Source organism: Rhagoletis zephyria, unplaced genomic scaffold, assembly GCF_001687245.7.
Source record: "Rhagoletis zephyria isolate East Lansing unplaced genomic scaffold, Rhagoletis_zephyria_1.1 Rzeph_scaffold_00929, whole genome shotgun sequence".
NCBI lineage: Eukaryota > Metazoa > Arthropoda > Insecta > Diptera > Tephritidae > Rhagoletis > Rhagoletis zephyria.
Genome location: NW_016158013.1, coordinates 31,647 through 42,070, shown reverse-complemented (window position 1 = coordinate 42,070; position 10,424 = coordinate 31,647). Strand labels below are relative to the sequence as shown.

Sequence of the window (10,424 nt, the reverse complement as noted above, 5' to 3'; positions counted from 1 at the left end):
ATATTGCAAAAATGTGATTTACTATTTTGAACTTAAATTTTTTGCTTGCGAATCCAAAACCCCCACATTGGACCCGCACTTTAAATTTAAAAAATCTGACATCAGATTCGAAATCAGCGACCTCAAAAATCCCCGCATACCAAGTTTCAAATAAATTTTTTTTACTTCTGGTCGTTTGGCCAGCAAATAGTACACGGTCAAAAATTTGGGTTCAATTTTTAAACCGCACTGGGACTATTGCCTTTTTTAATCTTTTATAGTCTACTTTTTAAACCCGTCAATAGTGCAAAAAACAGTGATGAAGACAATGAGAGAATATTTTAGTAAAAAAGTGTGAATATATTCTTAATGTATCTGCAAAATTGTCCAGTGTAAACACCAAGTACGCGGTCATAAAGAACAGCTGATTTTTGTTTGCAGATTTGATTGCAGCGCTTTGTTTTCATTTATGATAGGTGTTAAAATTTGCATTTAAGCGCATAAAAAAGACATACATATGTATCTATGTAAATTCACAAGTGCTTACATAACAACAAAAAATCAAAAACAATCTTGTCACTTACCATTTTTTCCATTTTTTTTTGTTTGCAAAACATCAGTACGACATGATAAAACTAGATTCGTTATGTGGGTTGTATTGAGTAGGCACGCTGGGGATGGTTGTTGGTCAATGACGTTGAGGCATTGTGTTAATGTGTGAGTCAATGAACTTTTATGTGACAGCTAAAAATAAAAGAAATATAAAAGAAATTTTAGTAACGTTATGCCAGGCAACGTCAAGTCAGATATTTCAGCTAATTAAACATAAAGCAGAAAAGATTTCTACATTTAAAAACTTGGTAAATTAACCTTTAACATTTCCAATATTACTAAGAAAACTTTTATTCAAATACGGGTATTCTTGCAGTCTTGCCAGCGCGTATGCTTCTAATATCTTAAAATCGCTACTACCAAAAAATTTTATTTTATTTTTTACTGAATAAGGGGTAATTTAATTGCTATGAAAATTTTAACTTTTTTAACATTTTGTCATGCGAGTGTCACGTAACGCCAGGGTGGCTACTCTGTAATGGGATGCGAAAGAGCAATGCGATGAGATAGGCGATCGCCACAGCGTATTACTTACGATGTATTTGCCTATCGCATCACATTGCTCTTTCGTATCCCATTACAGAGTGTACTATTTATACATATCGCACGTTTAATAATATACAGAATTATTTATTTTAAAATTTCAATTTCGTGGGAAAACGCAATCAAAGTTTAATAAAGCAGACGCCATTTTTGGGAAGTTTAGTCATCTGTTAGGTTAAAGTTATTCTCCTTATCCAGCTTATTAATTGTGTCTTGAAATCGTCAAAATTAAAATTTCGAATTACATCTCAGAATTTTTTATGACCCATTTGCTTCCATATAACGAATACACACAATTTATTTTTATATGAAAGAAAACCGTAACATCCTCGACAAAAAAAAGTCTAAAAAATCTATGGTAAATTTTAGCTATTCAAAACTTGCACTTTATATTACTAGAGTTCAATGGCTACAAAACTGCATAATCAGGCTCCTTTTCTAATTAAAAAGGCTAGAAATTTTCACGAAAGTTTGTTGAATTTTTTTTAAATATTGCACAGAGTTTGAAACTTGGATATAGGCGCACACCACAAATCGGGGGAGAAGCCCGGCCAAACACTAACATATGCGTAAGCGCCAATCTATTATTGGACTGAAAAAATTAATTGCGGACCAAATTTTTATTTTTATTTTTTTTTTTTCAAAAACTATGCAAAGTGGCGTTAACAATTATGCAGCATTTGTGCATTCTATACTAATTGAAAAAAAGGAAAAAATAAGTATATACATACGTTACCTTTTCTTGAATCCGCAGCATTTGCCTAAATCTATGGGAAGGAAGCTAATTTCTTTAGTAAGATAGAAATTCTTGCACCTTTTCACTTTTTGTTCTACTATGTTTTCTTTTTTATTAATTTTGTAATCTAGCGATATTTAATGATGGGTCGACCGGAAACAGATATGAAAATTAACTCCTTCCTTGAGTTTTCTTCCTTTTTCTTTCCAACTATTGTGACTGAAAACGCGGCTAATCAGCTGAAGATCACAATCAGCTAGAACTGCAAAACTATCGATAGTCAGACCATCGACAGTATTCGATATTATTTCTAAAATTAATTCTTACAAGGCGAATCTATGCGAGGTGGTGTTGTTAGATCAGCTGATTTCTTTGCCTTACATGTATTTTGTTTTTGCTTTTACTGATTTGACAGCACACCCATCAAAGCAAAAACAAAATACATGCAAACTTTGGGGCAAATTAAGATTTGACATAACACCCGCAATACAAAATACATGTGGTCGTTGTTGTTGTAATATAAATTGGCCTTTAACACCTTGTATAAATTCGCCTTTGTTACTGGCGAATTTAGATTTTCGCCGCGGTCCTTCTGAATGTCAAAATGATGTGTTTGTTGTAAGATGAATTCACGTTGTTTACAACAAATACATCATTTTGACCTTGAGCAGGACCGCTTCGAAAATCTAAACTCGCCAGTAACACCACCTTGTATTAATTCGCCTTGGAATCGCATAAGATTTTCGCCCAGTTTAAGATTTATTTAAAAATGCATTCGAAAATGACGATTGGGTACCCTTGTAACCTACTGGACACGTTTTCTAAATTGTTTACAGTTAAATTACATTCATCCTTCTGACATAAGGGTGACGATATAACTTGAATAAACACTAGGGCTGTTCAGGATGTTGTGGAAATGGTCTTGTATTTGCAGTTGAAATTGCATTTGCATATTTTTGGCTTGCTGCCATGGCAACCGTGTGCATTTTATTGTTGTGAATTTACAAATGCAACGAATATGCAAATTCAAGAGCATATGCACGATATCCTGAACAGCCCTACCGAATCCCATGTCTGTCGGACTATCGATAGAACCATATTACAATTGATAGATAGTAGTGAAATTTAAAAAAAACATCGATACTATCGATAGTTTTTAAACTCTACAATCAGCTGCAGTCGTATTTATGCACAATTCAAAACCCGCTTATTGGTGTAGTATTTATTTTATCAATAATACAAAACCATTCAGGCAAAATAAGAATGATTGCAATTCGCAGTTGCTAAATGCACATCCGTGATTAATGAAAATAACTAAATTTCTCTCCGTTCAATTGCAGCACCCTGAATATTTCTGAAGATAGTTAACCTTAGTTGAAATATATAGCAGAAAATGGATTGCGATGCTGTGGACGACTCAATTGATGATTTCCTAGCAAATATTGAAATTCCCAGTGCTCCTAAAGTACAGAAAGTCGAGAAGCCACAAACTTTGATACTCAGTAATGCTTCCAATACAAATACATCGGCTGCATCAGCGAACAGCACCGCCACAGCGCCTTTGCCAAAAACTGCATCAAATCCACATTGCATACTGGTTAATCCTAAACAACGTGGTAATCCCGTGCTCAAATCCATTGTCAACATTCCTATCGAATTTCGTGACGATATCATACCAGATTATGTGGTGGGACGCACTTCGTGTATACTTTTTATATCACTTAAATATCACACGCTCAATCCAGATTATATCTGTCAGCGGCTAAAAGAATTAGGAAAGCAGTATGAATTGCGTGTACTCTTGGTACAAATAGATGCACCGGTAAGTGTCTACAATTGCAAGCTATAAACTGATTACTTAACTCTAAATCTTGTGCAGGAACCGCATTCAGCTTTGAAAAATCTAACACGTATTACGCTACTAACCGATTTAACTCTTATGCTGGCATGGAGCGCCGAGGAAGCAGGAAAAATCATAGAAACCTACAAGCAATTTGAAAAGCGTTCACCGGAGTGGATTATGGAACGCGTAGAATCAAGTCCACATCAAAAGGTTTGTTCGCATTTGCTCTAATTCAAGTCCTAATGTTAATGTAAACTATTTTCAGTTGGTTTCCGCATTGACAAGTATTAAGCCGGTGAATAAGACTGATGCAGTAACATTACTACAGAATTTCGGAAAGTTGGAAAAGCTTATAAATGCAAGCGAAGAACGCTTGTCGCTTGTGATTGGGCTAGGGCCGCGGAAGGCTTCGAAACTGTACAAAACATTACACGAGCCTTTTCTTACAAAGTAATTTTCTTTCCATAAAATAGTACAATAAAGATTTTTTATTACACCAAATAAAGCCAATCTACGAAAACTACATGGTGGAGTTCTTACCTATTTACTCTGTACACTTCCAAATTTTTATTGTACCATCGTCACTGCATGAAATCAATTGGCCTTGTTGCGATGGGTTCCATTTGACGGCATTCACATCTTGTGAGTGTGCTTTATCTTCTGACGTTATCATTGAAAATGTTGGTTCGTTCTTTTGTGAGTTTGCATCTTCTTTAAATATGCGTATCGCATCATCTCCGCAAGCAGTGGCAATTAAACCCGACTGTTTGCACCACGAAACGTCATAAATTGCTCTCGAGTGCTCACCAGAAATAGTGCATACACATTTCCAAACAGTTTCGTTATCTGGTGTATAAATGCCTTCCTCATTTCCTGGATGATATGCGCGCCAGATTTTCAATGTTTTGTCGTCACTGGAAGATACCAAACGCTCGCCATCTGCGTCGAAATCGATACCCCATACCGTACTGGTGTGCGATTCCAAAGTTGCGGTACTATACCAGTCGTTATCGGCAGCATTTTCAGCGTACATTTGTATTGTATTATCATAAGAAGCGGATGCCAGTATTTCTTTTTTCGGATGCCATACAACTCGCTTAACATCTTGTGTGTGAGAATTAAGTACAGCAGCACAATCGAACTCGTCTTCGCCGGCCAATTCCCAAACCCATACTGACTTGTCACGAGAGCAAGTGGCCAAAAGATTGCCAGAATTAGACCAACTAACGCTTTTAACTTCATTTTCATGACCCTCTAAAGTGGCGATACATTCAAATTCTCCTGAAAGCAATAACCAAGAAGTTGATACAATTTGTTTGTCTTACGTGTATTTCCTACCTGTCGATTTCGACCATATAGCTGTTGTGCCATCAAAGCTAGCCGACGTTAAGTACTGTCCACAAGGTGACCAACTAATTTCACGTATAGTGCGCTTATGACCATCAGATAGGATGGTCTTCGTAGTCCAGGCGTTTCCGGATAATGACCAAATGCGTATCGTTTTGTCTTCGCCANAAGTTGATACAATTTGTTTGCCTTACGTGTATTGCCTACCTGTCGATTTCGACCATATAGCTGTTGTGCCATCAAAGCTAGCCGACGTTAAGTACTGTCCACAAGGTGACCAACTAATTTCACGTATAGTGCGCTTATGACCATCAGATAGGATGGTCTTTGTAGTCCAGGCGTTTCCGGATAATGACCAAATGCGTATCGTTTTGTCTTCGCCACATGAAGCAAATGCATTACCTTTTGGATGCCAAGCGACTCCCCAAATTCGACCTTTATGGCCTTGCAAAGTATGTTCCAACGTTAAGTTAACCATTTTCAGCAGTAATAATGTAGAAAGTATTTGTTGAAATTATATTTTGTTGTGGCTAAACATTAATCAGCTGGAATTTATAAATTCGCAGGCGTGCGCGATGCTTCTTCGCGAAATCTTTTTCTCCCATTCACAATAGCACGCTGTGTAGAAAAAATGAATATTTACAGTTAGCAAACAGCTGTTATCACATTTCTCTACACATTTTTCTTATCAGTGCAATGGGAATGAATGCAATTAAAAATTATCAACAAAATTAAAAAATATTTGTAAAAATTTAAAATCAAGGGATATGAACGGCCTGATCGTCTTCAACAGCGCAAATGATGTCGTTTTCCAGCAGCTTAACACAGCACTTGCTGAGCACTTCTTCGCTAAAAACGCTGACCTCTTTCCCGAAAATGCAACTGCAGCCTCCATTGATGGGAATATCATCTTGCAAATTTTCAGCCCCATCATCAATTCTCAACGTATAATGCATTGCCAATTCGACAATACATATTCAAGTTTCCAGTGTGACAATGGACTTAATTTGGCATTCGGTGATTTGCTCGGATACTCGTTTGTAAAAATAGGTCAACGTCCAGTAGACACACTCAAGCGTCACCTTGGAGCAGCTATTGCACTTGCACGTCATTTTTACGGTGCAAATTTATTTGCCACACAAGCGAGCAGCGTACAAGAAGAGCTGCTTTCCACTTGCTTCGAAAGTTATGAAGAGCATCTGTGGGATGAGGAGCAAACTATGTTGCTGGAAGCGTTGCCACAATTGCTTATCAACAATGAACTGAAGCGTGTGGTGAACACTGCCCTCGATGGTGCATTGGAACATCTGCGCGATTTGGGCCATAACCGTACACATGCTTTGCTTTTCGCATCACACAAATTTGTCGCTTCTACTTCGTCGAAGCAAGCCCTCGCTTTGAGTCCATGCGATTTGGTATTTTTGTCGTTGCTTGCGCGTTCTCTTCAACGTGATCGGCGACCACTCAACCGTTCCGTGGCCGTGTTTTTGCAGGGCGCATCACATGATCCCCATTCTGGATGTGTGCCCTGTATTGCGCATCTGTCGCAACTTGCCAAAGGTATCTTATTGGTCCAGGTGATCGAATACGCTAATCTACAAGTAGCAAGCAGTATGTACGATACGTTCTTCGTACTCCAGAAGATAATAACGTTGCAAGTACAAGGTGACTCGGATGCAATGAGGCCCACTTATGAAAGCTTAGAATCATTTGTTAAGCAAACATTGGATGCACTTAAACGTTCCAAGTTAAAAGGTGATGAATTGGATACGTCACTGAAAAAGTTTGTTACTAAATGGGAAAACTTAAAGAAAATGTACGGAGATTTTTTCCGTTCGGTGGAGCGAGAGCTGTTAGTGAGGATTGAGTCCAATGTGCCAGCATTCATGGATGAATTAAAACAGTTGTTTACTTTAACTTGCTGCGACAGTTCGTCAATAGCTTTGGATCAGTTGCCAGAGGTGGCATCCTTAGTTGAAGGAAAGATGCTGGAGATTACAGAATTTTTAGCTGTTAAGGCAGAACGCAATATATCAATTGAAGCCTATTTGGAAGACTTTCCTGGTAACTTTTAAATCAGTTTTTAATAATTAGCACTAAATATTTTCATATACTTCAAGGACTCATCCATTTTGCATATGTTAATCGCACAACTGGTCTCATGATTGCGCCCGATTTGCTCGCTAATCAGTTGTCTTCTAAAGAGCGTTTATGGTCGATGGTTGAACTCTCCCGTAACTACTTAAAGAAAGGCCACTCTACTGTTATGTGGAAAGATAAAGTATTTAATTACTCATATTTTCTTTGGTTTGAAGATCAATCGGGTGGTCATATGAAACTAGTCGACTTGCAGCAATATATCGTCGCTTCGGCATCGTCAAGTAATTCATTTAAACCTCAGTTCGAACCAGGTTTGCTTGCTGCAGACTACTACCAACAACTTGCTGAAGTGTGCTTTCCAAAGTCTGTTCCAGGTAAAATTAAATGCTACGAACTCTTCTGTATTCACTTGGGTTTAGTTACGGCAACTTGTGCTGTGGAGCATTCACGACGTCTTGTGGCCACCATAGCCGACGTAGTAGGCGATAATAATTAATCAATTTCCTTTCATTCTAGTTTATCGAGATTCAGCAATGCATTCCAAAGATATTCATTTGGCATATTTTTACAAAACTGTTTATTTGTATTTTATTTGTAAAACTCTTCATATCTTTAACTTAGATTTAACATTTAATATTTAACACGAGCATTGCGGAACAACGCATGCGCTTAGTTAAAAATAAATCAGGCATTCAATTAAAAGCGTGAATTTACGAGTGTGTTTAGTTACTTCTTCAAATTAAGCTAGCCTTTATAGAAGTTGTAATAAAATCAATGATGATAATCTTATTTTTCGCCTCCTTGATTCGCCACCAACGGCCTAATTTGTGTTCTTGACCAACGGCTGCGAATAATTTCGTGCCATTACTATTAAACGCTAAGGCGTTTATGAAACCTGGCACTGGAATTTTTAAAATTTGTTTAAGTTTACGTGAATTGTCAAGGGACTGCCACAGTCGAATGTAACCATCGAAGGAACCTATAAATATACCAACACCTCTTAAGTAATAAATTTCTTTTTGTTGCCAGCTCGTTATTACCTGATGCTAATAAGTCTGTATTCACCACACAAGCTACTGCTGTTATCCAGTTGGGCACTCCATTGCTCTGGGTACCGTGCGCCAGCGCTTCTGTGCAGAGCGGTTTCTTTTTTAATGCGCTCCATAGACAGAGTGAACTGAATAAAATATAAAGATAATAAATAAAATGATAAATATAGAAGTCTGTATGTCTACTTCTTACCCATCTTCGCCTCCGGAAACGAAATTTTCATCGTTTATAAATTTAACACACTCTATGCCATTTTGGTGCGCGTTGTAGATCAGTTGTGATTCCTCAGTAATTTTCCATATACGTAATGAGCAATCGATGCCTCCTGAGGTAATTGCACGTTCACGACTCAGCGCATCTATGCCTGTAATGGGCGCCTGATGACCAAATCTGTAATAAAAACTCGTTTCAAGTATACAACATTTAAATTGCAATGTATTTTCTCACAGGCTCTCCACATAGGCCATTTCGTCGAGCGACCAAATTTTCACTGATCTATCCTTTGAGCCCGAATACAAGTCATGTGTATCCTTTCGGAAGACGAGCGAGGTAACCACATCTCTGTGTCCCTTGAACGTTTTTAAGTGTGTTAGATTCTTGGGGCACCAAATCTGTATGTTTCGACCACCTTCGGCCAGAGCTAAGTATTTCATGTCAGTCGATAAACATATTGCCGTAACGTGTGACCGACGCTGCGTGTCGCTTTTCTCATCTTCGTTGTGTGGTTGTACGTTAAATAACCCTTCCAGCTTTATTTGACCTTGTACGCTCCATTTCAGCACGAATTGTGTTTTAGCGCCACTAAATAGATATTTACCATCAGGTGAGACGGCAAACGCGCACATTGGTAGATGTTGCTTTTTATGTTTAAGCACAACCACATTCTCTGCATCATAATCTTCAATAGTGCCGGCTATATTCCGCCGCAATTTCCCCACGCTGTCAAGGTACTCTGACTGTAGGCGCTGTGCTACGTGGTCATGTAATTCACGATCTTCCACACGCTCCGCTTCTTGTTTTTCAATTTCTTCTAAGTATTGTTTCGCTAAACGTAATCGTTTGTCTTGTGGTGTCTCCTCTTCCACCTCATCTGATGAGAAAACCAAATTTGTGGCATCTCCTTCGCCGCTTCCGAACTCATCATCGCTGGCGATTTCTTCATCGTCCTTCTGCGGTCGTTTACGTGCTGGTGGTGCGTTGCTCGTTGGCTGTTTCTTGTCACTTCTTTTTTTGGCACCAGCTACTCGTGGATCTTTAGAAAGCTATAATCGCGGACCAAAGGATAATAATATTGATACGTTTGGGGTATTCATCGTATATGTATTTGCTTACCTTTCGTTTTTTATTCGCCTTAGGTTCCTTTTTAAGGAAGAATGAGGAAGACATTTTTTAATTATTTCTGCTAATGCTTTACTTCTTTTGCTCTATTTAATTCATAAAACACAAAATATTTTAAATCGGCGTGCACCTCGTTCTGCCACACGTGAAATTGGATTTGTTTTGACAGCGCAAAGTAGTCGTCGCCGGCGCACCTGTCAAATTCTCAAACCATTCACAATAGTGTTTAGTTGTGTAATAAAATGAAACTGTTATACGTACTTTACGAAAATTTCTGTTTTTTATAATCAGCAAAGATGATAAATGAAAGTCTTGCCGAGATATTTTTCGTACCAAAACTTTAAAATATAAATGGGATGCAGTCATTGCCGAGTCGCAAATCATGATATTTTTTACTTGTTCTCTTATGGCATCTTCACACAAGTTACAAGTGATTTTGGGAAAATTTTCCAAAACGGATCCAGGCTTTGGAAAAAACAAAATATTAGGGAGTATAGAGGAGCTTTTTCAGATTCTAAATCTGAAGACCCCACCCTCCGGAGGCTTATAGTTTTTAAGTAATTCGCATTTAAAGTTGCAAAAAATACCGCATTCAACCTCACTTTTTCCCTTGTACACCAAACTACTACTAAAAAATGCAAAAAAAAAACAACAAAACGGAAACAATGAAAAAATGCACATACGCCGCAGGCGAAAATTTTTATAATTTATCGCAGGATCGATTTTATAATAAAAAGCGCCGCGGTCGAAAAATTTTAATAAAAAATCGCGCGATTTTTTATTAAAAATTTTCATTATTTATCGAAGTATCGATTTTATAACAAAAAGCGAAGCAGGCGAAAATTTGTAATAAAAAATCGCGCGATATTTTATTAA

At 37.7% G+C, this 10,424-nt stretch overlaps 4 protein-coding genes across 7 annotated transcripts; 2 read left to right on the top strand and 2 right to left on the bottom strand.

Moving 5' to 3' along the window:
• Positions 1-584: 584 nt before the first annotated feature.
• Positions 585-5,666, bottom strand: Ciao1 (cytosolic iron-sulfur assembly component 1). 3 transcript variants are annotated; one of them, XM_017614944.1, is made up of 4 exons: positions 5,417-5,661; positions 5,052-5,200; positions 4,254-4,994; positions 585-723 (listed from the first exon to the last, which is right to left on the bottom strand). In XM_017614944.1, exons 1-3 carry the CDS (start codon positions 5,536-5,538, stop codon positions 4,258-4,260), a joined length of 1,008 nt encoding a protein of 335 aa, XP_017470433.1. In that variant the 5' UTR covers positions 5,539-5,661; the 3' UTR covers positions 585-723; positions 4,254-4,257. The 3 variants fall into 3 exon arrangements, with proteins under 3 accessions (XP_017470433.1, XP_017470432.1, XP_017470434.1); XM_017614943.1 differs by lacking the exon at positions 585-723 and having other exon boundaries at positions 4,165-4,994; XM_017614945.1 differs by lacking the exons at positions 585-723; positions 5,052-5,200 and having other exon boundaries at positions 4,165-4,994; positions 5,268-5,666.
• Ercc1 (DNA excision repair protein Ercc1) lies at positions 3,060-4,236 on the top strand. 2 transcript variants are annotated; one of them, XM_017614946.1, is made up of 4 exons: positions 3,060-3,122; positions 3,211-3,692; positions 3,750-3,923; positions 3,979-4,236. In XM_017614946.1, the coding sequence occupies exons 2-4, from the start codon at positions 3,264-3,266 to the stop codon at positions 4,165-4,167; spliced, it is 792 nt and encodes a 263-aa protein (XP_017470435.1). In that variant the 5' UTR covers positions 3,060-3,122; positions 3,211-3,263; the 3' UTR covers positions 4,168-4,236. The 2 variants fall into 2 exon arrangements, with proteins under 2 accessions (XP_017470435.1, XP_017470436.1); XM_017614947.1 differs by having other exon boundaries at positions 3,068-3,085.
• Positions 5,667-5,723: 57 nt separating the features above from the next.
• Positions 5,724-7,866, top strand: HPS1 (Hermansky-Pudlak syndrome 1 protein). Its single transcript, XM_017614941.1, has 2 exons — positions 5,724-7,124; positions 7,181-7,866. Exons 1-2 carry the CDS (start codon positions 5,828-5,830, stop codon positions 7,654-7,656), a joined length of 1,773 nt encoding a protein of 590 aa, XP_017470430.1. The 5' UTR covers positions 5,724-5,827; the 3' UTR covers positions 7,657-7,866.
• Positions 7,846-9,704, bottom strand: LOC108362091 (U3 small nuclear riboprotein factor 55K). Its single transcript, XM_017614942.1, has 5 exons — positions 9,543-9,704; positions 8,658-9,472; positions 8,403-8,600; positions 8,201-8,337; positions 7,846-8,139 (listed from the first exon to the last, which is right to left on the bottom strand). The coding sequence occupies exons 1-5, from the start codon at positions 9,594-9,596 to the stop codon at positions 7,895-7,897; spliced, it is 1,449 nt and encodes a 482-aa protein (XP_017470431.1). The 5' UTR covers positions 9,597-9,704; the 3' UTR covers positions 7,846-7,894.
• Between the last annotated feature and the right edge of the window lie 720 nt (positions 9,705-10,424).

Excerpts from the sequence above, each read along its gene's own strand:
- Ercc1 (XM_017614946.1), top strand. The coding sequence starts at position 3,264 with ATGGATTGCGATGCTGTGGACGACTCAATTGATGATTTCCTAGCAAAT. Across the intron at positions 3,693-3,749 it reads TGGTACAAATAGATGCACCG|GAACCGCATTCAGCTTTGAA; the intron begins GTAAGTGTCTAC and ends AATCTTGTGCAG. Across the intron at positions 3,924-3,978 it reads AATCAAGTCCACATCAAAAG|TTGGTTTCCGCATTGACAAG; the intron begins GTTTGTTCGCAT and ends AACTATTTTCAG.
- Ciao1 (XM_017614945.1), bottom strand. The coding sequence starts at position 5,538 with ATGGTTAACTTAACGTTGGAACATACTTTGCAAGGCCATAAAGGTCGA. Across the intron at positions 4,995-5,267 it reads TATATGGTCGAAATCGACAG|GAGAATTTGAATGTATCGCC; the intron begins GTAGGCAATACA and ends TATTGCTTTCAG.
- HPS1 (XM_017614941.1), top strand. The coding sequence starts at position 5,828 with ATGAACGGCCTGATCGTCTTCAACAGCGCAAATGATGTCGTTTTCCAG. Across the intron at positions 7,125-7,180 it reads CTATTTGGAAGACTTTCCTG|GACTCATCCATTTTGCATAT; the intron begins GTAACTTTTAAA and ends ATATACTTCAAG.
- LOC108362091 (XM_017614942.1), bottom strand. The coding sequence starts at position 9,596 with ATGTCTTCCTCATTCTTCCTTAAAAAGGAACCTAAGGCGAATAAAAAA. Across the intron at positions 8,601-8,657 it reads ATGGCCTATGTGGAGAGCCT|ATTTGGTCATCAGGCGCCCA; the intron begins GTGAGAAAATAC and ends TTTTTATTACAG. Across the intron at positions 8,140-8,200 it reads TACAGACTTATTAGCATCAG|GTTCCTTCGATGGTTACATT; the intron begins GTAATAACGAGC and ends GTATATTTATAG.